The sequence below is a fragment of the Acanthochromis polyacanthus genome, chromosome 11 (genome assembly GCF_021347895.1).
Source record: "Acanthochromis polyacanthus isolate Apoly-LR-REF ecotype Palm Island chromosome 11, KAUST_Apoly_ChrSc, whole genome shotgun sequence".
Taxonomy (NCBI): Eukaryota; Metazoa; Chordata; class Actinopteri; family Pomacentridae; genus Acanthochromis; species Acanthochromis polyacanthus.
The window spans coordinates 196,478-222,804 of record NC_067123.1 but is presented as its reverse complement, the minus strand read 5'-3'; the positions used below and the strand labels follow the sequence as shown (position 1 = coordinate 222,804).

Below are 26,327 nucleotides of genomic sequence, written 5' to 3'. Positions count from 1 at the left end.
AAGTTCTGCACGGCAAGCCCCCCCCACCTGCCCCGCAACAAAATCATCATCTCACCACCGCATGTCGGGCTTTGACCCATAGACTGTATATATAGTGGACGTAGCATCTGGCTCCAGAATTGAAGCCAACCCGGAAGTGTCAAAAACTTGCAATATCACGCCGTCCGCTAGGGTTGGCTCCAAAAAGCTTTTTCTCCATAGACCCCAATTCATTTTTGGAAAAAATAAAATTTGATAGACTGATTTTCTACAGCTCAGGATTTTTTTCCCGTTAGTTTTCATGGTCAAAATGAGAGATCAGGTGGCCGATCTTAAAATAAATCAATACTGAATTTTAAATAAATCGTTAAAGTTGGCGGAGCCAGGGGGCGTGGCTATACTTGATAAAACATATTATTACTCAAATTCCTTATTTCGACTTTTTGTACGACGGCGACAACCACCGACGCGAAAATCGGAGACGATCGAGCAGAAGGAACGTGATGACTTTAGATGGAAATCCCCAAAAGGTTTTGGCTTATGTGAGGTGTTTGGCAGTAAAGTGCAGAACTTGTTCATAAATTCCTCCTCGTCTCTCTTCCAGGCCGTCATGGAAGCCTTCATCAAAGACAACGTGTCCCGCAGTTTACCGAACCACTTCAGACGCTCGGTTCTCAGAGAGTTCTTGTACAAAGTCCAGCAGGGGTGAGGCCACAAAAACATTGAAACCTGTTCATCTTCCTATTGCACATTGTTTTGTTGCTGTCTGACTGATGACATTTGCAGCACTGAGAGTGTTTTAAATATGTTCTACAAGTAGTAGTGTAGATTAAATGTCCACATTCTATGATGCTGTGATTTCTGATCATCAATAACTAACAAATGCTGCATTTCTAACCATGCCATATGAGGGAATGAAGAGCCTTGGCTAGTACTGCGCTCTGAGGGCTTTTCTGGTTTTTCATGTCGTCTTCCTATTGCATTTTTTTGTTGCTGTCTGACTGATGACATTTGCAGCACTGAGAGTGTTTTAAATATGTTCTACAAGTACATTTGATTTGATAAATGTGTACTAATTTGCTCAGAGATGAACCTTTTATTTAGTTTCCAATAATATCCTCCAGTGTTGCTTCTGTCTCTCCACACAAACTCCTGTTAGAAGTCTTTATATCATTCTGCAAACATAAGTCTCTCCATGTTTAGCTCTTATTTGATGAATAAACTGAGCCTCATGCATGTAACTGCAGACTTCTGAGTTTGAAATTCATATTTTGCACTAAGCAGTAAATGGCTTTGTTAGAAACTCATTTATAACATCCTGTGCACTGTATTGTGTAATAATTGTATATAACTGTACACTGTGATGTGTGTCTGTGTAGGGAGTCCGGTCTGGATGAAGTTTGTCATCAACTTTGTGTCTGTAACGCCGTGAGAGACGCTCTGGAAGGAGAAATCCTCAGCATTCGTTTCCAGCAGCTGCTCCTCAAGCCTAGTAAACGGATCGTGGACTTCATCTTAGAGGTAATGAAGCTCAAATTATCTTAAATGTTTTAATTACAGAGTCTGTACGATCCCATAAAGGATGAGACTGATGGTGTCGGAATTAACTGTTTTACTTCAGTAGATTTTACTAAATCAAGACTGGATTTGATCATTAAAGACACTTTTTCTAGTAGTTAAAGTCAGAGAACCATTAGGAGAAGGAATCAAACTCTTATTCAAGTAGAAGTTTTTATACCACCCTAGAAATACTCCACTACTAAGTCCTGCATTCAAATTTTGTATAATATGAATTACTTGTCATCTTTTTGTATTTTATCTTTTATTTGTCTTGTAAAATGTTTTGTTTTGTACTTCCTATTTTGATTGGTGTTTCTTTTTTATTTTTCAACTCCAAGAGGCCCTGCACAAGATTTCCTCTGTGCCTAGACCGTCTATTTTGTGAAGTAAATAAAAATCTTGAACTTTGATACAGCTCATTACATTGATTATGAACATTACATATTACACACTTTACTGCCGCCTTTGCGTTGCTGATTAGATTATAAATCTGTGAGTTGACAAAGAAAGCAGAAAATCACCTTCATACCTGTTAACTCTGACTGAGCGTTTAGTTTTTGTCGACTCACACAAAGAAAGTCTGACTGTTAAACTGTCCTCATAGTTCAGCCTCTGATCTGATAAACGCCGTAAACACTAGAAAAGCTTCACTGGTTAAAATGGAAGCGTCTCGTCTAATTTAAAATCCTCTTGTAATTTATATATTATGGATCTGTATAGGATGAAGTCTGGGTTCAGACTAATTAGAGACCTGGGGTCTGGTATGTAGTGGATTAAATGAAGAATCGATTCAGAGAATTTTGCCTCGAGGAATCCAAGTCATGGGATTACTTGAATAACTTGAGGAATGGTTTCAGCCCTAATTGATAGGTAAAGTGAGTAGTAATCTTTCTTGTTTTTAAAAATATAACTTATATGTGTCATTGTCCAATAGGGAAGGATGAGTGCTGAAGCAGCCGACCGGGTGGCTGCTGTGACCAGCGGTCGGCCCAGTACGCCTCTGCAGACGTCCTGGTTTGAGTTCCTCCTGGACGGCAGCCTGCTGGAGAAACACCTGCAGAAATCAAATGCAGGTCAGCTCGGCATTACTTTTGAAAGTTATGTACAAGTAAAAAAAAAAGTGTCAGTAACAAAATCTAACGTCTAAAACTGTCGGGGCGTATGTGTTCCCTCAGACCCGACTCCGGTGCAGCTGATCGTCCAGTTCCTGGAGCAGGCGTCCAAACCGTCGGTGAACGAGCAGAATCAGGTTCAGCCTCCAGCAGACAACCGCAGGAACCGAACCCTGAAGCTGCTGGCGCTGAAGGTCGCCGCACACATGAAGTGGGACCTGGATTCACTGGAGAAAGGGTGAGTGGGGTCGTAATGTGTGTGGGGCTCTCTGAGAATGAAATGAGGCTGCGGGTGTTTCTCAGTAACCAAATGCAGAACAGTTAAAGAGAAACTAATTATTTTAACCTCTGGAAGCCATGAGTGAACTGTTACTTTATTCTAAGGTTAAGGGGCATACTGATTGTTACTCTGCCAAGGAACGCATCAGAGTTATGTGACGATCGGCTTCTGTCTGTCTGTCTGTCTGTCTGTCTGTCTGTCTGTCTGTCTGTCTGTCTGTCTGTCTGTCTGTCTGTCTGTCAGCAACATTACTCAAAAACAGACCAACAGATTTGGATGAAATTTTCAGGGAGTACTACACTCTCTGAATGATTTTCTTGTTATTCGTGTTTGTTTTGGTTCTGATATTGTTTTGTGATCATATTGAATGGAGGGTTAGTGGGTCTCATGGATATGGGTGAGGATAATTAAGCTGATATGCTCATCTGTTTACTTTATCTGAGGAAGAGAGAGGCGGTGAGCTGGGTCGCCTTATTTTTCTTTGACCACTGTGATTACTTTGATTATGAATGTGTGCACATTATCATGAGTTGATGGTCGTTTTTCTTTCATAAAAGGCTAAATTTAGTCTCAGTGAATTCTTTTGTTTAGCTCATCAGACAAACAGGCCCAACCTTCAGTCCCTCGGTGACTCTTGTTCTTCACAGTCGCTGCACAGCTTTTACTTAAACTCTGAATAAACTGAGGTGTGAAGGCCTCCTTTACTGTGTAGCCGAGAAAGAAAATAACAGACAAAGATGCACAAATACCAAACTTGGATAAGGATAAAACATTAAGCAGCATAGTTAGACAGATAATGTATCAGTAGAATCCTGTAACTATCTCCCCTGCTTCTTCATCCCCAGACTGACCATCCCAGTGTTGAACATGCTGCTGAATGAGCTGCTGTGTGTCAGCAAAGTGCCTCCAGGTGTGAAACATGTGGATCTGGATCTGTCCGCTCTGCCTCCGACCACCGCCATGGCAGTGATCATCTACAACCGCTGGTAGGAGAGGAAACACTGACTGAGGACAGATTAAATTAGATAAATACTAAACTAGCAGAACAGTTTGACTCCAAGTGTTTATTTGCCGCCGTGTGGAAGTCACCAGCTCTGATTGTACATTAAAGGAGGAAAGTTCTCACATGAATCTCTTAATATTTAGTGTTGTAGCTGACCAGTATAAGTTTGTCATGGTATTTTCCAACATTCATTTTAATGTTGGCATCTTGAAGAAACCTTAAATATCTATTTGATTACAGAAATGTGGTTGTTAGCAACAAAAACCAAAAGGATTGAAAAAGTTTTGCTTAATATTGTTCAGTAAAGACAAGCATGGAAAAAAATAAGTTGTCTGAAGGTGAAACAATAACTTTTTTTTCAACCCAAGTGAACAAACAGGACAATGAATAAAGACTCCAGAAATATAATTCAGTGATAATATGTGGAATTGGTTTGATACATTTGGAGCATTTTAATATCGTTTTTCTTATTTTTTTGGAGTATTTGGCTTTTTCTCTTCAAAAGCACGGATTGCATTTATGCTTTATTGTAGATTCATATTTAATTTTTGTATTGTTTTGGCACAAATGTGGCCCAGGTTTTGGACTTTCATTAAATCAAATCATTCTTTCACTAACATTCTTACACATCCATTGTAAAGATTATAGTAGAAAGTCAAATCACACCTTCTTCAGCCCCATTAAAAGACTTATTTTATGAGCATTCAAGCACAGGATTAATGTGTCTTTGTTGTGTTTTTTAAAGGGCCATCAGAACCATCGTGCTGAGCAGCTTTCCAGAGAAACAAACCAAACCAGGACCTCATCAGATAAACATGTAAACGCTGCTTCTTTACTTTCTTTTCAAGTTCAATTCATTTACTGAACCAATAAGCTTACCTTAAAGTCAGTACAAATGGCAGCGTTTCGGCTCACATGCACGGATTAATGAAAAATACACATCCAGACAGATTTTATTTTGAGTTGAAATGCAAAAAGGTGTGAGCGTAAACTTCTTTTGTGCCTGAATCCAGGTTAAATATCGTGCAGCAGGAGAAAGAAATGACAGAAAACATCCTGACTGTGGTGAGTGAACATGCTTTTCATACTTGCATACGCCAATAAACAAAAATAAACATCTTTAATTAAGGTCTGTTTATCCCTGTTTTATGTTTGTCCAATTTCTTTTTTTTTAATTCTCTTTTTTTCCATAAAGAAGTCAGTAGATAAGCAATATCTTACAAATGTACTTTACAAACTGTTTTCAATTTTGCAAACAAACAGACATACTGAACAAGCGTTAACCAGGGCAGTCGCAGTACAACTTACGTCACTTAGTCTGGTCTCTATGGGCTGATAAACTCAATCCAGCCGTTCCAGCGTTTATCAAACATTTCTGCTCTGAGTCTCGGTGCAGATGTTAATTTCTCCGTTACATAAACATCGTGCACCACATTGAACCAGTCTTCTATGGAGGGTGGCTCCTGACATAGCCATTTCTTTGTAATGACTTATTGTCAGTAGAATTCTAGACAAATATGTCCTAGGGTAACCAATTGTTTTTCCAGTTTCAAAGAAATTCCACCAGTAGTTTCATGGATCTGTGTCCGTTTTTTCTCCTCTATTATTATTATTATTCTTCCCTCAGCTGAAGGAGCAGGCGACCGACTCCATCACCGTCCTGGAAGGAGCTCTGCAGCTGAAGAAGGACTTCTACGTCCACACTCTGAGGACTCTGGACCTGCTGGCCGCTGACGCTGCCGCTAACGGAGAAACCGAATCCTCCACAGCCGGGCTTCGAATCAGCGCCGATGACCTGCACTGCCAGGTTGGTGGAGCACTCACGGTTGTCTTTCTGGGGATTAGATCATCCTGGATGCAGTGGTTTGTGCTTCAGAAAGATGTTTTTACTCTAAAGCTGTATTCTGTGTTTCAGGTGCATTATGATCTGGGAGGTATTTTCTTCCAACAAGGCTGCACCGACCAGCCAACCTATGAGAAGGCCAGAGATCACTTCAGACAGACCAAGGAGCTCTTGAAGAAGGTAGTTAGACTCGATTTCAACCATAAGAAAACCCGAAACTACTGACTTTCAGTTGCAGTTCTGACCTTTGAGTGATTCGTTTATGTCTTTCAGCTGGACTCGACCGTCCACGTCCACATGGACGAGAAGCGTCTGGCCGGTTACTGGAACGCCTGCAGAGCTCTGACCGGAGACTGTGACCCCTGCGACCCCCAGACGACCCCCTACGACCAGATCAACAGCCTGATCCGAGCCCACAACCACCAGGTCAGAGCGAAAACGGGACGACGATGAAACCAAAATATAGAAACTATTGCTGCTCTGCCAGCTCTGACATGCCTGACGTTTTTATGGCATAAAATACGGATGTTTATGAAGATATATGTAACATTTTAGCTTGATATATCAAATACTTTCTGAGATTACATTTTTTATAAACTGGCTGTTGACCCACTTTTAGCAGGTTTTCTCACATTGAAATTTGCAGCTGTTTGAACAACAATATCTCAGGAACTATTAAAGATAAAAGCCAGAATTCTTCACTGTTATTTCTCCAATATTGGACAAGTAGATCAAACTATATCTGATTAATAATGAATTGATTTATGGAAAAATGTTGAAGCTCCCATCTCTGAGAAAAGCTAAACTTTATTAATCCTGAAGGGAATTCTTGTGGCAGATATCGCTGATAAAATCGAGTGATGCAACATGAGAAATGCAGCACCTAAAAAGAAGTATGATACATTACTGAAATAAATGAGTAAACTAAAAGAATACTAGAACAGTAAAAAGTATTGCCTGCAGCTATACTGATGTAATTAATATTATCACACATACTAATGAAATATTGCACCTGAAATATATCGTGCGTTACGCTGACAATGTTGTGCACACATTAACAAATACACTGATAATGCAGAAGTCAATTAGTGATATTTTCTGATCCACGTGTAGCTGTATGTCACAATAATACAAAACTAAACCTATAAAATGCTTTAAAATGTGATCTACCTGGTCACCACAGAGGAAAAGAAAGATAATTTCACGTTCTGATGAGCTGTTTCCACAAAACCAATAAAAGTACACAAGAGGTGTGGAGTTTTTAAAAAATACTTTTGATTTTTAAACCCTGATTTGTAGAAATGTAAGCTTTTAAAAAAAAAAGACCCGTCTCTGAGATAAGATGGGACATCATTTTTTTTAATCCTGAAGGAAATTCTGGTACCAAAATCTTGCTCAGATAAAGCTTTGTAGGCACAAATCTCCTAAAAGTGGTCTGACAGATAATTACAAACGTACACATCTGAAAAGTATTTGAAAAAACTGTTACCATTCCAATTACAGAGCACATTTCAGGAATGTGTTGGTGGTTATATATTAAGAGAAGAATTCAGTTTCAGGATACCAAAACATAGAACAACGATGAAAAGTTTTAGCCCTACAACAAATGAGGTACGGCTCTGGAAGAAACTTCAGACGGATCTGAAACAATGTTCAAACATCAGCCAGTTTAAATATAAATACAAACAAAAAATCTTTGGAAGGTACAGTGAAGATGAACTTAATTATCACTATCACAGTAGTTTTGATCTGTATTTCATTGACGCATGGTGTTTAAGTTAATTGCCTTTGCCTAAACAAAAATGTTGGCGGTGAATTTGTTTCATTGGATATTTCTGGAACTGACTGAAATGGGTGAATGAATTTAGGGGTGGGATTAAATAAGTTTAACGTCTTCCCACTCCCTTTGGAACATGTTGAAGTTTGTTTTCTCCTCTTACTCGTTATAGCATGATGGACTATTAATGGTTTTTTGTGATACATTAATTGAATGTTATTCATTACATGTTTGAAATAAATAAATAAATGAAATGGAATATCAATTTTACAGATGGTTCATGATAAAGCTGGAATCAAATCGGAGACGGTCGAGCAGAAGGAACGTGATGACTTTAGATGGAAATCCCCAAAAGGTTTTGGCTTATGTGAGGTGTTTGGCAGTAAAGTGCAGAACTTGTTCATAAATTCCTCCTCGTCTCTCTTCCAGGCCGTCATGGAAGCCTTCATCAAAGACAACGTGTCCCGCAGTTTACCGAACCACTTCAGACGCTCGGTTCTCAGAGAGTTCTTGTACAAAGTCCAGCAGGGGTGAGGCCACAAAAACATTCAAACCTGTTCACACACTGCAGTCAGACTGTAGACTTAGAAAAGTCTGTTTATGTTGTTCAGAAAGCCGTGCACTGCTTGTTTCTTCAGAGCTTTAAACTGGAACAATCTTCCTCATGCAATTTAAAAGTTCCCCCTCCACTGACATTTGTAGGACAAATCTCAAGACATGCATGTTTTCAATGGCTTTTGGTAGTTTTTAATGTTCTTAAATTGAAGTATTTTATATTTATTTTATCCTAGAATTTGATCTTACAAGTTGCGATCTTGTTTTGCCTTGTTTTAGTATTTTGTAGTTTTGTTTTCTTTCATAAAATTTTCAGATTTTATAATTACTCCGCCAAGGAAGATAGTGGAGTTACGATGATTAGTGTACGTTTGTCCGTCCGTCTGTCTGTCTGTCAGCAACATTACTCAAAAACAGACTCATGAATTTGGATGAAATTTTCAGGGAAGGTCAGAAATGACACAAGGACCAATTTTATCAGTGATGCAGCTTATAGTCTAGATCCACAGATTTGTTAAATATTTTTGTATCATTGCCAGATAGCGGCACGGCGTCACTGTAACCATGACAACCAGTGAACACTACGTCAGCTGCCTGCTGATGATCACGTGATTGTGATTCTACTACAAATCCACCACTGAGGACTTATCAGGACGTATCCATCAGAAATGATACAAAGAACAACTGATTAAATTGTGGGGGTGTTTCTGAGTCCCATTAATTCCCGCCGCCCGCTACATATTTAGATCACGTGATTCCGTATCCGTACATAACGTACACATGGAGAACACACGTCTGTGCTCAGAGCAAGGTCATTTAGTTTGTGGGTACATCTACACTACCAGTCAGAAGTTTGAACACACCCTCTCATTCAGTGCTTTTTGTTTATTTGTATAATTTCCTACATTGTAGATGAATACTGAATATTTACACTTATTTATTTACAATATATTTCCATCTGTTTTCTTTCATAGTTTTGATGTCTTCAGTATTAATCTACAAAGTATAAAATAATTCAGTTCAAATCATTGAATGAGAAGGTGTCTCCAAACTTTAGTGTAGATTAAATGTCCACATTCTATGATGCTGTGATTTCTGATCATCAATAACTAACAAATGCTGCATTTCTAACCATCCCATATGAGGGAATGAAGAGCCTTGGCTAGTACTGCGCTCTGAGGGCTTTTCTGGTTTTTCATGTCGTCTTCCTATTGCACATTTTTTTGTTGCTGTCTGACTGATGACATTTGCAGCACTGAGAGTGTTTTAAATATGTTCTACAAGTACATTTGATTTGATAAATGTGTACTAATTTGCTCAGAGATGAACCTTTTATTTAGTTTCCAATAATATCCTCCAGTGTTGCTTCTGTCTCTCCACACAAACTCCTGTTAGAAGTCTTTATATCATTCTGCAAACATAAGTCTCTCCATGTTTAGCTCTTATTTGATGAATAAACTGAGCCTCATGCATGTAACTGCAGACTTCTGAGTTTGAAATTCATATTTTGCACTAAGCAGTAAATGGCTTTGTTAGAAACTCATTTATAACATCCTGTGCACTGTATTGTGTAATAATTGTATATAACTGTACACTGTGATGTGTGTCTGTGTAGGGAGTCCGGTCTGGATGAAGTTTGTCATCAACTTTGTGTCTGTAACGCCGTGAGAGACGCTCTGGAAGGAGAAATCCTCAGCATTCGTTTCCAGCAGCTGCTCCTCAAGCCTAGTAAACGGATCGTGGACTTCATCTTAGAGGTAATGAAGCTCAAATGATCTTAAATGTTTTAATTACAGAGTCTGTACGATCCCATAAAGGATGAGACTGATGGTGTCAGAATTAACTGTTTTACTTCAGTAGATTTTACTAAATCAAGACTGGATTTGATCATTGAAGACACTTTTTCTAGTAGTTAAAGTCAGAGAACCATTAGGAGAAGGAATCAAACTCTTATTCAAGTAGAAGTTTTTATACCACCCTAGAAATACTCCACTACTAAGTCCTGCATTCAAATTTTGTATAATATGAATTACTTGTCATCTTTTTGTATTTTATCTTTTATCACTTGTAAAATGTTTTGTTTTGTACTTCCTATTTTGGTTGGTGTTTCTTTTTTATTTTTCAACTCCCAAGAGGCCCTGCACAAGATTTCCTCTGTGCCTAGACCGTCTATTTTGTGAAGTAAATAAAAATCTTGAACTTTGACACAGCTCATTACATTGATTATGAACATTACATATTACACACTTTACTGCCGCCTTTGCGTTGCTGATTAGATTATAAACGGCATTTTGTTGTCTGACTACTCTGTGTAGTATCGATGAAGCCGAATCCTCAGAAAGCTCCACCAATGTTTCATTGATCACGGGCGTCTTTTGTCTTTTCCAGGTGGTCTACGATAAAGGAGAGATCTACTCGTTCTCCAAGCACGGACGTTTTTGCCACGAGATAAAGATGAACTACTCTCCGTACACGAACTACTTCACCCGAGTCTTCTGGAATCGCTCGTATCACGTCTACAAAGTGAACTCCATCATCTCCTTCCAGTACTGACGGCAGATCGGACTCCTCTCGTATTTAAGATCTCATCCACAGTTGGACACTCTGGGCTTCTGCAAGCGTCTCGTCACTGTTACGTCGAAGCCGCACGTTCAGCAGGGATCGGCTGAGGACGCCGCACCGACCTCCACGTGTCGAAGTCGAAACACGCCATATTAATCACTGTACTGTACTTTTATAAGCCATGCGTTACTGTCAATGTTACTGTGAGGCATTTAATGAAGGGGGGATGGATGAGAGTCGTCTGTGGTCACTTTGTGCAGAAGCTGCTCAGATTTAAACAAACAGCGGTCGTATTTTCAGTCATCTATATCTCAACAATTGTCATGAAATTTACTACAAATAGCACCCGAAGGAGTTCCATTATCTGCTCACATTTCCTCCAGAGTGGTTGACATTTGTATTAAAATGTCTTTTTTTTTGGCCTTTAGTGAACAGTTAGAGGAAAAACAAACGGAAGCTGTGGGGAAAGAGATGATCTGGACTGGCTGAGAATTAAAACTTCTGATTGGGTTCTGTAAAGCGTCTTGAGACGAGTTGACTGTAATTGACGCTATATAAATAAAACTGAATTGAATTGAATTGAATTGATTAGGAACCCAAAAAGACATGGGTCATCGGGTCGCCTTATGGTGAAACATTATGACAAATATTGAACAGATAGCCATGAAACTTTTGCACACGCATTTGCATTGACGAGCCATAACATTAAAACCACCGAAATAACATTTATTCTTCATTCTGACATGTCGGGGCAAAGATACAGGATCTCTGGTGGCATCAGGAAGCTAGCAGATCTTTTTGGTCAAGTGGCTTACAGCAGACAATTTCACGATTTATTCAATGCTTTTATTCATGTTTTATTTATGTGCTACCATAATTCCACAAGGGTTTTCTAATCATCAATGAGCCTTTCAACACCATTAGCTAACACAATGTAGCATTAGAACACAGGAGTGAAGGTTGCTGGAAATGTTCCTCTGTACCCCTATGGAGATATTCCATTAAAAATCAGCCGTTTACAGCGAGAATAGTCATTTACCACATTAACAATGTCTACACTGGATTGATCATTCATTTGATGTTATCTTCATTGATAAAACTGCTTTTCTTTCAAAAATAAGGACATTTCTAAGTGACCCCAAACTTTTGAACAGTGATCAGTGGTACATGTCAGAATAGCTTCCAGATAAATACCAGGACTCAAGGTTTCCTAGCAGAACATTATGTTGTTATGGAAAAAAATAAACATTGCACACTTTGTCAATGGGTTTTAATGATGTGGCTGATCGGTGTTGATCTCCTTCAGGATAAATTCTAATCGCTGCAGTGATGCCGTAGTATTTTTAAATTTAGTTTTATGTTATACAAACATCCTTTCAGCTGGACTGAATGTTTTGTGCTAAGTAGCAAATGCTAACATGCTAAATTTGAGGTGGTGGAACATGTGGCAGCCAAACTTTTGCAAATTGTGAGGATGTTAGCATTTAGCTCACAATGCAGCGTCGTGGAGCCTCTAGCGTGGCTCTGGAATATTTATGCAGTTATCTCAACATGACAGATTAACTTATGACTTTAACGGATCATTGTCATTGTGGTCTGTTCCTGTTTTTACGCTCACTGGCCTCTTTATTTGGCTATCTAATACAACCCAATAAAAAAACAGGGCTAGAAGTTCTACTTTTTTGAAACTGCAACATTTTTTGTTGACTTTGGCAAAAAAGATGATCAACTTTATGTTGCTTATTGAGTATTTAGTTGGTGGTAGTGCTGTGCTGGACTGCATTATTTTGTCCATCCCATTAACATACATGAAGAGTAAAGTACACGTGAAACAACCATGATAGATTAAAAAAAGGTCAGAAACTGAAAATGGAGAAGCAAAAAGTTCAATTTATAGCAAAGCCATCGGGTCATTCCAGGCCTGAAGGACTTTTGGGCTTCAAAATTTTTAAAAAATTAACCTTCTGTTTTACAATTTTCTGCTACATATTCATCATAATAGGTCATAAACTATGGAAGGCTTGATTAGCTCAGCTTACACATCAATGGAACCATTTTTATTCCATGTTTTATGTGTTGTTTGCTAACCCTACTCTCATCACAGTAGTAGGGTTGCTAATCCATGCTAATGTTAGCTTTTTCTCAGCAGTAGAAGCTAGATATTTAGCTAGCTGTTACTGCTGACCAAGAGGACAAACTGACTGATGGAAAAAAGTAAAACAATTAGTCTGATCCTGATGATATGCGGTAGAGTGAGACATTCAATCATGGCTGCCAATGTGATGGAAACATGAAAAATAGAAGGGAGGCCACAGCTTTGCTCTACACATTCTTTAGGAAATCTGTTTGATGATGTTAATTCCAGTGTATCATGTGATTCACGGTTTTCTTCTACCACCTGAAAAAGGTTCTGCTAACAGGGTTGTTGTGGGACACATGCATAATAATTATCATTTGAAATATTATGTTGATGCAATAAAATGTTCCCACAATTACAAGAGACATCAATGAAAAAAATAATCCCCAAAAAGAAAAATGTTTGTTCATTTCTATTCATCTGCATTTTTCATCTGTCTGACATCAGGAAGATTTTCAGGAAACTTTCCTCCCAACAAGCTCAATGAGTCTCATTTTCCTTCACTGTTTACCAAAACTTCTTATGCGCTGACATCACTCCTGTGTATCTTCTTCACTGCAGACCATAGACCGTATGCTGCAGACAGACTTTAGGTTCATTACTACCCCCTACTGGGCTGGAGTGTTCATCAGTGTTACTGGTGTGCCACAAATTAGGGAACTGAGAACGGTGCGATTAAATGTGCTGTAATTACTTCATCGAAATTAACGAGTTAAAGACCCAGCCCTAGTTAAAATATTCAAATCCAAACCACTTAAACTGCATTTAAGTAAAGTAATTGGGTACATTTACTAAGATACTTTACACAACTCCTTCTGCGGCTGGTCAATAGAGGGCGCTCGGGCGCCGCCCCCCCCCCCCCCCTGGTGTTTTTGATTTTTCATTTTTAAAATAAATATATTTTTTAAAATAAACAATAATCAGTTATTTTAGCACCATGTGTGTTTAAATTCGCAATTACATGTCATGTACAAAATATTTAATAGAATTTTCGGAGAAAATAGTTTCCTGCTCATCTCTGCTGAGCTGCTGGGGCGCTGAGAAATCGTCCCTCTCGTGCGGCAGAGCAGCCAATTACCGTCAAGAGATTCGACATAGCAACAGAAATTTATCCAATCAGCCTCATCGAATCTGATGCCCAGAGGGCGAAATCGATTTCGCCCAAAGCCAAATGAGCATGCGTGAGTGCGGTGGATAACTGTGACACTGTCACAGTCACAGTGACAAGAGGAATGCTTGGCGAGCTGGATCTAGTCATGCAAATGCTTTATATTGCTTCCTGTGTTTGCTCTATAAAACGGCTGGGACAGACACGGCATGGACTGTTTCGGGAGTAAGAGATATGAAACATTTATCCGAGAAAGTAAAGAAACACAAGGGTAGGAGGGCACATATGGAGAACACCGTTAAGCTAACGATGCTAGGCAAGGCTAACATCTCGATGCAGCTGGATGAAGAGATGAAGAGTGACACACAGTTACATACTGAACTGTTCTGAAGTGGCCTCCAATGAGCCCTGAGCTGAACACTACTGAACATCTGTGGAAGCAGCTGAAACATGCAGTCTGGAGAAGGACAGCCTTCACACCTGAGACAGCTGGAGCCGGAGCCGGCCCAAAGCATAAGCAAGTTAAGCGGTCGCTTTGGGCCCACCACCACCAGGGGGCCCCCCAGAGTGCTTAATAAAAAGCAAGTGTAATTGTAAAAAAATTTAGAAAAAAAAACAATGAGTAACCATTGTTCCGGGTTGTACAGCAATAATTTTGGTATAATTTTCTAATGCCAGCGAGGTTGCCAAGTATGTCAACCTTCGATGGTATCAATAAGTGAACCTCGTTACTCCTGCGACAGAATACCTTAGCGGCTGCGCAAGTTCAGTGACAGTGTCATTGCTCAATGGCGGACAGAAGCAAAGAGAAATGTTGCCGTCCAAGAAAATGTACCTCTCAGGGGCACAAAAAAGAAAGAGAAAACGGTTGGAGGAGCAAGAAAAGAAAAACAAGGATAAAGGTAGGTTGTATGACTTTTTTGTTTTGATAAATGTTGTGAGCATAGCAAGTTTAGGGCTCAGTCTGAGTCTTTTGTTTGCCACGGCGCCTTTTTCTCCTCCGGTTGGATATTTGGTCATTGCAATTACATTTTCTAACCTTTAATATATAACAAATCCCTTCACTTAACCCAAAATGATCTAAATCCTCGACTCTAAACATAACCGGAATTAAAACCCGTTAAGGTTTAGCGGCCCGCGGGCGGGCCGTTTTGATATTTACATAAGCATTTTTCGAAATAGAACGACACTGCCAACTCGATGATAGAAACATTATACACCAGCCTGGAGCAGTTTGCTCACCAGGAGTCCACACGTGCAGAAGTCTCACTGAGAGTTACAGAAATCACCTGACTGCAGTGACTGGTTTAAAAGGTTGTGCGACAAAATATTAAGGGTACCATAATTTTTATCCAGACCTGTTTCATATTCATGCAACGTAATCTTCAACAGAAGAGTTCTGTCTGTCTGTATACACACACATTTATTCCCTTGACCAGATTTTTCTTCGTATAAAGTTGACCTTAGCACATCATCCAGCAATGTATTGCACTTAGTAATTTTTGATATTTTGTCTAAACAGTATGTGTTTGCTGATGTAATCTGCTCATCATTTTCTGGCTTGTTCACTGAAATGTTGAAATCATCAAAATTGTTGCAGATTGTAATTTTCTTTGTCTGCTAATTGAAAAATCACTTAATTGTTGCAGTTCTGATCAGTTAGTAACATTAAGCTTTATCATAAATTACTGTACAGTATTTTTCTGTTCTAGTATTAATTTATTAATATACTTAACATAATACTTGAGTGGTCAATTCAACACTAATGCACTGTTTCATGTGCATATATAATTTATTGCCAAAATTGTGGTTAAGCAATATTTTGTGCAAAAATGCCTCAAGTTATTAATATTGGCATTAAATAATTATTATTTCACAGAGCACTGATATCCTGCCATTTCTGTTGTATCGGGATGGTTACTGTAACTGATTTGATATGGCACAGACCCACCCAGAATATTTTTCACCAGTCGCCACTGTATGTCAGACATTTCTCTGATAGATGTATCACTTTTACTGATTTTACAAACAATGAGTCCCTGTGGAGCTCTGTGGTGTTTGGTTCTGGGATGTCCGATCCAGGTGTCAAAACAAAATCAGTCTTCAAGCAGCTGCTTTGTAAATTGCAACAGAGAACATGTCAATAAATGTGAAGTCAGCTGGAAGAAGGTTGATGACAAGAGTGACTTCTACTCTTCATTCAGGCAGGTGACCGGAATTTATGTGACAGAGAACTTCTGTACTGGATGATTCCATCGTCTCCATGGTGCACCGAACAAAAACAATTCTGGCATTTTTTGATGCACCCAGGGAGCCTATATAAAGGCTGAAACCTTCTGAAATTTCCCTTTTTCACCTGCTCTTGGACTTGGATTGACCTGTTCAAAGATCAGCTGCAGAAAGAGAATAGTTGGAAAGCAACACTTTTGGAAAGCGAAGACTTGAAGAAGAAGACACTTTTGGAGACCTGAAGAGGACACTCTCAGACTCTGAAAGAGAAGACCTGAAGAGGACACTTTTGGAAACCGAAGACCTGAAGAGGAAACCTTCGGCCAAAGAAGTCCAGTTAAGAAGACGTTTATAAAAACGACTCTTGGTGGATCCTTGAATCACCTTTGGATCCCTGAAGACCTGGAGATGGACCTCAGACTGATGGACGTCGAGGGATACGTGGGAGTTGCCGTGGAGGTGCACCGCGACGCTACTGGTAAGATTATGAATAGATTATTAATAATGTAGCTTTTTATTGATGGAATTATGTCATTTATCTGTCTGAAATCCTTACAGCTGTGTCAGTGTAGAAACCAGTGTGACTTTCTAAATTGTAACTGTTGATAAAAACACAGATTTAGTGATTAACAGTTATTGGATGATTTTTAAAATGATTATTTGAAGCATAAAATGTAAAACTTCTCTCAGAAGAGGGTTAATCTAATTTATTAATCATTGGCGTAGTGATTTGGAAACTCTGTAATTTTGATTTAAGGGCATCAAATTGATCAAATTTTCCATGAATTTTTTTGAAAACTAAAACAAATGATGCCAACTGGGGCAGAAATGATAAAATGCCAGAAATGTGTTTTTGCTGTATCCATGGAGACGATGGAGTCTTCAGAATGCAGCAGGCCTCTCCTCTGTGTTGCTCTGAGTCGCTTTAAAAATCACATTTTCACTCTGCTCAACCTAAACTTTGTGTCTGACTGTTTATGGACCTTTAACGTGAACTATTATTTTATTCATCACACAGTTTGTATTCTAATTTAATAATTACTAAATCACTATGAATGTAAACAAACTCGTCATCTGAATTGTCAAGACTTAAGTTTTTCCAAGTGACCAAAGTAGAGTAAATAATTGTTTTCATAAAGTCTCACATGAAAGAACAGACTGCAGAATTACTGATTTAGTGTTTGTGGCGTTGACACCGTTGTTGGATGGTTATAGTGAACTGTTATTAACTTTAGTTGTGACTGTAGATGATTTAGTCCTGATATCTAATGATGTTAGAAGTACTAACATGTGATGACCTTGTTTCCTCTCAGGGTCTGTGGACTACGCCGTGGAGCATCCCCCTGCCGTCGGATTCCCGGAGACCATCTGGATCTTTGATGACGACGACGCTCCCATCTTCTACGATGTTCTGGCTCCATACGAAGAAGAAGAAGACCCAGAGAGAGAAGACCCAGAGGAAGAAGACCCAGAGGAAGAAGACCCAGAGGAAGAAGACCCAGAGGAAGAAGACCCAGAGGAAGAAGACTCTGAAGAGGAAGACCCCGAGACGGAAGACTCCGACGCCTGGTCCGACTGGAGCACCAGCGAAGACTCCGGCTACGACAGCCTGGACGAGGACGAAGAAGACCTGGAGGACGGCGAAGAAGAGGACGGCCGACCCCGCTCCCCCCTTGTCCAGCGTCTCCCCCCTCCTGCTGGTGCTCCGGTCATCGCTGCTCCCGCTGCTCCCCCAGAGGACCTTGCCGTCCACATCAGCTCCTTCCTCAAGAGGATCCGGGAGGAGTGCGATGTGGAGGCCCAGGTAAGTATGAAGAGGCAGCGGGTCAGCGAAGAGGACGACGCGCAGCCTGGACCATCCTCTTCGTCCACAGACCACAGTGCGTCGGGTCCCTCCACATCAAGCCCGGGCTTCTCTGTGACGGGTGGAAGCTGGTTCAGGCCTTTTCGGAGTCCAGATGATAGCGACTCCGATTAGTCCTGAAACTGGTGGAAGCTCTGATCGGAGAAGTTCCAGCTGACAGGCAGCTCCCACTTCTTACTGCACGGATCAAAAAACATCAAGATCCCTGCAAATAGTAAAAATCCTCCTTCACATGTCTTAGCGTCATCAGACAATGTGGGAGGTGGTAGGTATGAGCACCTGACAAATACAGGTGTGTTTCTTCTTCTCTCTATCAGAGGTAAGCAAAATTCCAACTGCACATTTTTCAATATTTAACTATTATCCATGATACTAACTTTCTTTCTTTCTTCCTCCGAAAAAGGTAAGTTATTACTTCATCAGTTTCTCAGGATTTAATATCTCTTCATGATCATTTATAATTGAAGCATTTTACTGACTGTAGAACTTTATGTTTTGTTTCTTCATCCATCATCCAGGAGTTCCGTTCAGGGAACTCCTGGATGGTGGGCAGAGAGGACCGGACGGACCAGACCAGAAGGATGGACGACCAGGAACCCACTGGAGGGTTGGAGGAGCGTTTTCAGTCAGCTGACTAAGTGAGTCCTCACAAAGACGACAAAAGCACCAACAGGGACATGAAGTGGTGATGAGCTAAAGTAAACTTTCTGTATGTTGATGTGAACTGATAGAGCTTAGAACCGTTCCACAGCTACTGTACATTTATTTATGGCTCCATGTCTGTTAAGAAGCACTGATAATTATAATTCAACAGTTCAGCAGCCAGGAATGAGTCAAAGTTTGATTTTTGGGTCCTGTTTTTCTGTTTGCCAGGTCAGCGCTCCAATTCAGACGCCCCTGCCTCCAACAGCAACGTCTCCAGCCGCTGAGGGGCGTCCTGACTCTGCCTGCACAGAACTAGTTTCCATCATGTGCTGGTTCTGTGCCGGTGGGTTTAGGAAGCTCCTCACAAAGCATCAAATGAAGACAGAGGAAGCTGCCACCTGTTTGTCTCTGAGCTCTGACAGCCAGACAGAGAAGATGTTTACTGCTTTGTTAATGTTTAATGTCAAACCTTTTGAATATCTTTGTTATGATCCAACGTAAGATGAGAACTTTGGAGATAAACATTGTCAAAAGTTAGATTTGCTAGTTTAACCCTCCTGGTGTCCTGCAGGTCAAAGTTGACCCGTTTTAAAGTTTGAAAATGTGGAAAAATATATATATTTTCACAGTGACACTTCTGATGCCCACATTTTCAACATTTTTGGGAAATCTTTGAACATTTTTTGGTGGAAAAATGAAATGTTAAAATGTTTCTTAAGACCATTCACAACAAAATCAACCAAAATCCAGTTTTGGTTGATTTTTATGTGAATGTTCTTAAAGAAAATATTAGAAGTGTTACTGATATATATGTCATCACTTCAGATATTTTTCTGATGTTTTTGGAAGATTTTTACTCATCATCCCACAAATGTGGGGATTTTTAAAAAAAAAAGTTTTAAAGGACACTTTTAAGGAATAATGGAATTTTCTTCCTGAAGATTTTGCAAATCTTCAGAAATTTGGGGAATTTTTTTGCTGAATTTTTGGATTTTTTTTCAGAGAAGGAAACAATATTTTTTGGTGCCTGTAAATGAGGACAACAGGAGGGTTAATTAAAATGTAAAAGAAAAAAACTGACATCAATAACTTACTTAGTTTAATATAAAAACTTTAAAACTGTTATTGTTTATTCTAACACAAGAACCTGTAAGATAAACATTGTAAAATGTAATATTTCCTTTGTTTATTGTTAAAATATATTTAAAACTGTTCATGTGTTTTACAAATAAAATGTAAATGGCCTTTAAACATTTTGATGTTATTTATAATTATTAGCACAACATCTAATCTTATTAAATAATCATTGTAAAAATATAAAAACTGTTTATTGTAGCAAAGATTCACTTTAAAAACTCTTGGACTGTTTAATATGATCTCATGTTTTAAGCATGACATTGAAATATTGTCAACAGTAAGATATAATTTATTCTAAACATTTTTTTAAAAATGTGTACTGAAAGTACCTTTTAGTAACATTGTTTTTCACATCTTGCTGTATTAATGTGAATTTAATACTTCTTGAATAAATATAACAATTAAGATTTGCTTTTGTGATGTTTTGTGAAAAGTGATTTTGAGGCATTTCAATTTTGATGTTTAATAAATTTACAAAAATCTGTGAAAAGAAGTTTTACTCTTTGTCATGTTGGGTTGTTGATGACAGACTGATGGAGGAAACTTGTATTCATTCAGCACAAAAAAAAACTAAATGTTTGAACGGTCTGGACACGTTTCAAAGCGACTCCATATTTGTGTTGTTCATATTTATCACTATTTCACTACAACTCGACTGGTTTACTGTTAAGTCAGATGATCAGAGTGTTTTCTTCACTGATGGTGGATCAACGTGGAGCTTCTTCAACACTGAACCAGACACAGGAGAGTCACATTTGTTTCAACGATGAGCTGCACTGACATACCTTACAAGAAAAAGCAGTTAGATTTGCTTTTAAATGACCTGACTTCAACACAGTTCAAAATTGTTCAGAATATGACATACTTTGTGTATAATTTAATGTCTTTCTAAACATTCTTGGAAGCAGTTCACATCTGGCATTCCATCAAATTATTTATTGAAACTTAAAAACCAACAACTTCTGTGGAAGCTATTCAGTAATTTGTTATTTTGTATAATGTTTATTTGTTATGTTATTTTGTTTAGAATACTTTATTTAGTATGAGTTATATTTGTTATATTGAGTTATAGTTATATACTCTTATTTTGAAGGTCATGGGTGATTTGGGCACACAGGTGAAGCTATTTAATGAATAGGCACTCACTCAGTAAGACAGAACGCACCGGGAGGACACACGGTTTTTTACCTGGAAGTTGGGCAGCAGCAGGCCAAGTTGTAACATCTTTTGTACCATCGTTTCAGTGCTGAAAATAAAACCTGCCTTAAAATGCACTTTTTCTGGCTGGACAATGGACTCAGTACCTGCACGCACTTTAACTTTCTGAGTAAGATTCGCTGCCCGGTGCCCTCAGTGGCTTTTTGATTTTATTGTTGTTGGTAGACATTTAGCCACTATAACTTCAGTGAGATTTGAATTAGAGAAGACAAAAAATAAAAACAGAGACGTGTTCAGATCACACAGAACAACGCAATTTGCTGTATAAGGAGCTGCACTCTGAGCTCTTTCCACCACTGAAAGCTCCTGAAACAGGGATGTTAGCGTTATAACCGGACCCTGGATTTACAGAAGAAGCTGTTCTCACCGACAAACCTTGTTTTCTTTTACATCCTGTGTACATCTGGGTGTGTGTTTATCGAGAAAGAGAACGCAGCAGGACGCCAATACATTTAAGTAAAACAACATTGATTAGTGAAGTCAATATAAGATAAGTCAAGATAAGCTGAGTCAAGATATGAAAAGTCAAGGTAAATCAAGATCCATTAAGTCAAGATGAGTCAAGTCAAGATAAGTTACAATAAAGCCAACAAATGAAGATAAACTAAAGACTATGGACACCTTTCACATCTACAGATGAGGCTTGATAAATGTACATATGGGTATATACATAGATATGACATGATGGATAATGCTATTGAGAGAGAAAACCGGTGTGAACATGGTAAAGAAAATGTTTTTATATTTTGTTGTTGAGCTATATGAACCAGTGTTGCGTGATGTTTTAATAACTGTGGTGCTTTAGGGAGAAAAGCAGGGATACATGAATTTAGATGACCTGAAGGCTGTGGAGAGAAAACACACGTTAAAGAGATATTAATTCACTAGATTTTGTTGCATTTAAAATGCAACAAAATGCTGAAAAATGTCCATCAGTGTTTCTCAAATTCCAAAATGAAAAGTCTTGTTTTGTCCAAAACCCAAAGATGTTCAGTTTACTGTCACAGAGGAGGCAAGAAACCAGAGAATATTCACATTTACTGTTTTTTTTCTTCATAAAACAACTCAAACAGATTAATTGATGGCTATGACAGGACAACTAATCGATTTTTTTGATGAATTGTTGCTGCTTTAGTCCTGCCATAGTCGATATTTAGACACATAAGATTAAGTTCCACTGAAACAATGAAAACACAACAGCACTGCAGTGTGTATAAATATGATTAATGATGTTGTAATACATACAAGATAACCGTTGACCTAAAAATGAATCTACACTTTACAGGGAGATATTGTGCTGTTTGTACCACCATAAATTAAGATATAGGAAGAGGAGCTTATGAAGCAGTTTGCTCTGGAAATTGTCCAGCAGTAAAAGCAAATACAGCTGAAGTGATTAGTCAGTTCATGTCTTTATTCAAGAAAAATGTTTGACTGTTTATATTTCTACATTATCAAATGTGACAATTTGCTTAAGTACTTTTAAATTTTTTTCTTTAAATATGTTTGCTTGCATACCAAGTAAAGACAGAAATTAAAAACTAATTAAAACAGGAAAAAAATGTTCTAATGATTATTTTTTATTACAAAATATGTAATTCTAAACTGCCAATGCAAAGCATTTTAACGTTTAGCATTTTTTTTCCAAGTTTTTAAACATTTATATTATTATCTTAACTGGTCTTATTAAAATTTACAACTTTTGATAAACACAAAAAGCAGCAATATAAGAATGAATTCCTGGAACCTAACTTTTTTGTTTGCCATTTCTTTTCATTTTTGGTTTTCCTGAATTTTTATTTTTTATTTTATTTTTTTCTAATTTCCTCTCTGGGATGGGCAGAAAACTGTCAATTAAAATAACTTCAGCCTCAGTTAAGTAGTGTAGGCTTATCAGATTATAATTAAATACAGGCATCTATCAGCCACCATGATAGTGTTGTGTCCACCAAATCTCGAGAAAACCGGAAAAGCAATAATTTTAAACCGAGTAACTGCTTTATTCCAATTGTGATCAGCCCCAGTGCTAACCTTATAGCCGCACCATGTAATTAGCCTAAATTAGCACATTTTTGTTATATTTGTGCATTAGTTCAACAACAAGTGGAACTGTTTACATAAAAACAGTGTAAAGGCCCATAGAAACTAGCTTTATGGACGCTGTTACTGCTAATTAGCGCAAAGGTTTTATTTTTAAAGACGCTGCTCGCTTGAGATGGGGAATCCGTGAGAATTAAAAGTCAGAGATAGCCATGAACAGAGTTTGTCGCTCAGCTGTGTTTAATCACAGTTTGAACATGTGACCTGAACGCAGCATAAACATGCGCAGACATGGCGTTTCGTGCGTCTCCTTGGCGACGGAGTGGAACCGGAATGATGGAGTATCGATGGAGAGGCGCAGAATGAATTATGTGAGAATCAGTCGGTGTCACTGCTCCGGTCGTTTACTCTGAGCTTTTGGAGCGTTTTTTGAACATTTTTTTTCTTCTTGTTGTTGATTTGTTCCCGTTCAGGTAAGACAGTCGGTTCCTCCGGGTCCGGTTCAGGATGGAAACTGTAGCGAGTTAGCTTAAATGTTAGCCGGAACAGCGCTGCCAGCAAACACAACAGAGCGCGGGTGGAAGACGTGCGCTCGGTTTATTCACAGCAGCAGCCCGAGCCGCTAACTCAGAAATACTCCCTTCAGTCAAAGTGTGAGTCCCCGCCCAGCTGGTAGGACCCGTGTTTAAAATTCAAGCCACACATGTCACACAGAACTGGACAGTTCTCGATGTTTGGCTAACTGGCTTATCTGACACTTTAACTTTTTCGAAGTGAGCGTGAAAAATAGTTATTTAATCAAGTTAATTTTTTCATGAAACTTTTAGAAAATGTATTAAATGCGACCGTGTTTTCAGCATCTAAACACTGTATCGATTCTTACCCAATATTATATCGTCATCGAAATGGCAAGAAATTGTCATGCTTTCAAAATTTTACATGCAGCTGCAGAATTATTAATAGCAAATTTTAATGTTTTTTAAGTGAAAGTACAATCAGTAGTTGGTGCATGAACAAATTACCTTTTATATAACATCCTGCAGTGGTACAAGCCTTGGTAATTAAGTTTATCTTTATGGTAAAAATGTAATTTTGGGGGGTAATTTTGCATGTTTGCTGTCATTTTAAATGTTTTTTTTGTTCATTTTGTGTGTAGTAGACACTTTGTGTCACTGTGTTTTCATTTTTCATCTCTGTCATTGGTTTGTGTCTCTGTGATAATTTTCGTGGCTTGGTAATTTTGTTTCTCTTATAATTACCTATTTACTTAATTTTGCCTCTTTGTGGTCAACTTCAGTGGTATTGTGGTCGTATTGTTTCTCTGTGGTCATTTTACATCTCTTTATAGTTGTTTGGTGTCTCTTTGTGTGCAATTTCAGTACTATTGTGATCATTTTGGCTCATATTGTGGTCATTTTTGCATCTTTTGTCGTGTGTGTGCATCATTTTGTAGTGGCTTTGCATGTCTTTGCAGTGTTTCTTTTCATGTCCTTACGGTTATTTCTTCTTTTGTATATCTTTTTATACTTTAGTTTAATGACTGATAAACAGTATCTTTAAACTTGTGAGAGGCTCTGGTCCTGGCTGATCTTCTGTCCGTCTGGTCGACATACTTAGTAATCCTGGACTATTGTTATTTATGCATTAATGTTGAAGTAATAGTTTACTACCAGCATTCTTGTCTTATATCATTTCCAGTAGCCACTTTTTACCGTCATACATTATTATATACCTCATTGTTCTCCATTAAAACAGCCTGTTGACTGCAGCAGCTGAACACCATCGGTTTATTTAGTGCAGAAAACGAGTCAAATGATTGTTAAACTGTCCTGTTTGAGTTTAAAGCAGAAACTGTGAGTTGACAAAGAAAGCAGAAAATCACCTTCATACCTGTTAACTCTGACTGAGCGTTTAGTTTTTTGTCGACTCACACAAAGAAAGTCTGACTGTTAAACTGTCCTCATAGTTCAGCCTCTGATCTGATAAACGCCGTAAACACTAGAAAAGCTTCACTGGTTAAAATGGAAGCGTCTCGTCTAATTTAAAATCCTCTTGTAATTTATATATTATGGATCTGTATAGGATGAAGTCTGGGTTCAGACTAATTAGAGACCTGGGGTCTGGTATGTAGTGGATTAAATGAAGAATCGATTCAGAGAATTTTGCCTCGAGGAATCCAAGTAATGGGATTACTTGAATAACTTGAGGAATGGTTTCAGCCCTAATTGATAGGTAAAGTGAGTAGTAATCTTTCTTGTTTCTAACCGCCCTGAGGTCACAGTGATGTGTTTTAAAAATATAACTTATATGTGTCATCGTCCAATAGGGAAGGATGAGTGCTGAAGCAGCCGACCGGGGTGGCTGCTGTGACCAGCGGTCGGCCCAGTACGCCTCTGCAGACGTCCTGGTTTGAGTTCTCCTGGACGGCAGCCTGCTGGAGAAACACCTGCAGAAATCAAATGCAGGTCAGCTCGGCATTACTTTTGAAAGTTATGTACAAGTAAAAAAAAGTATCAGTAACAAAATCTAACGTTAAAACTGTCGGGGCGTATGTGTCCCTCAGACCCGACTCCGGTGCATCTGATCGTCCAGTTCCTGGAGCAGGCGTCCAAACCGTCGGTGACGAGCAGAATCAGGTTCAGCCTCCAGCAGACAACCGCAGGAACCGAACCCTGAAGCTGCTGGCGCTGAAGGTCGCCGCACACATGAAGTGGGACCTGGATTCACCGGAGAAAGGGTGAGTGGGGTCGTAATGTGTGTGGGGCTCTCTGAGAATTGAAATGAGGCTGCGGGTGTTTCTCAGTAACCAAATGCAGAACAGTTAAAGAGAAACTAATTATTTTAACCTCTGGAAGCCATGAGTGACTGTTACTTTATTCTAAGGTTAAGGGGCATACTGATTGTTACTCTGCCAAGGACGCGTCAGAGTTATGTGACGATCGGCTTCTGTCTGTCTGTCTGTCTGTCTGTCTGTCTGTCTGTCTGTCTGTCTGTCTGTCTGTCTGTCTGTCTGTCTGTCTGTCTGTCTGTCAGCAACATTACTCAAAAAACAGACCAACAGATTTGGATGAAATTTCAGGGAGTACTACACTCTCTGAATGAGTTTCTTGTTATTCGTGTTTGCTTTGGTTCTGATATTGTTTTGTGATCATATTGAATGGAGGGTTAGTGGGTCTCATGGATATGGGTGAGGATAATTAAGCTGATATGCTCATCTGTTTACTTTATCTGAGGAAGAGAGAGGCGGTTGAGCTGGGTCGCCTTATTTTTCTTTGACC

The 26,327-nt window shown here is 38.9% G+C and overlaps 1 protein-coding gene across 7 annotated transcripts in view; it reads left to right on the top strand.

The window, feature by feature from the left end:
* Positions 1 to 11,250, top strand: part of LOC127536286 (integrator complex subunit 8-like) — a 71,636-nt gene extending 60,386 nt beyond the window's left edge. For 3 of the 7 annotated variants that reach the window (XM_051956218.1, XM_051956221.1, XM_051956220.1), the window contains exons 2-12: positions 2,474 to 2,612; positions 2,715 to 2,889; positions 3,777 to 3,917; positions 4,680 to 4,751; positions 4,948 to 4,999; positions 5,562 to 5,741; positions 5,850 to 5,957; positions 6,051 to 6,203; positions 7,984 to 8,084; positions 9,725 to 9,866; positions 10,498 to 11,250. In XM_051956218.1, coding sequence (XP_051812178.1) covers positions 2,474 to 2,612; positions 2,715 to 2,889; positions 3,777 to 3,917; positions 4,680 to 4,751; positions 4,948 to 4,999; positions 5,562 to 5,741; positions 5,850 to 5,957; positions 6,051 to 6,203; positions 7,984 to 8,084; positions 9,725 to 9,866; positions 10,498 to 10,662 — 1,428 coding nt within the window. In that variant the 3' untranslated portion in view covers positions 10,663 to 11,250. The remainder of the gene's footprint in view (positions 1 to 2,473; positions 2,613 to 2,714; positions 2,890 to 3,776; positions 3,918 to 4,679; positions 4,752 to 4,947; positions 5,000 to 5,561; positions 5,742 to 5,849; positions 5,958 to 6,050; positions 6,204 to 7,983; positions 8,085 to 9,724; positions 9,867 to 10,497) is intronic. The other 4 variants (XM_051956223.1, XM_051956224.1, XM_051956222.1 and 1 more) reach the window with 2 other exon arrangements.
* Positions 11,251 to 26,327: the final 15,077 nt, after the last annotated feature.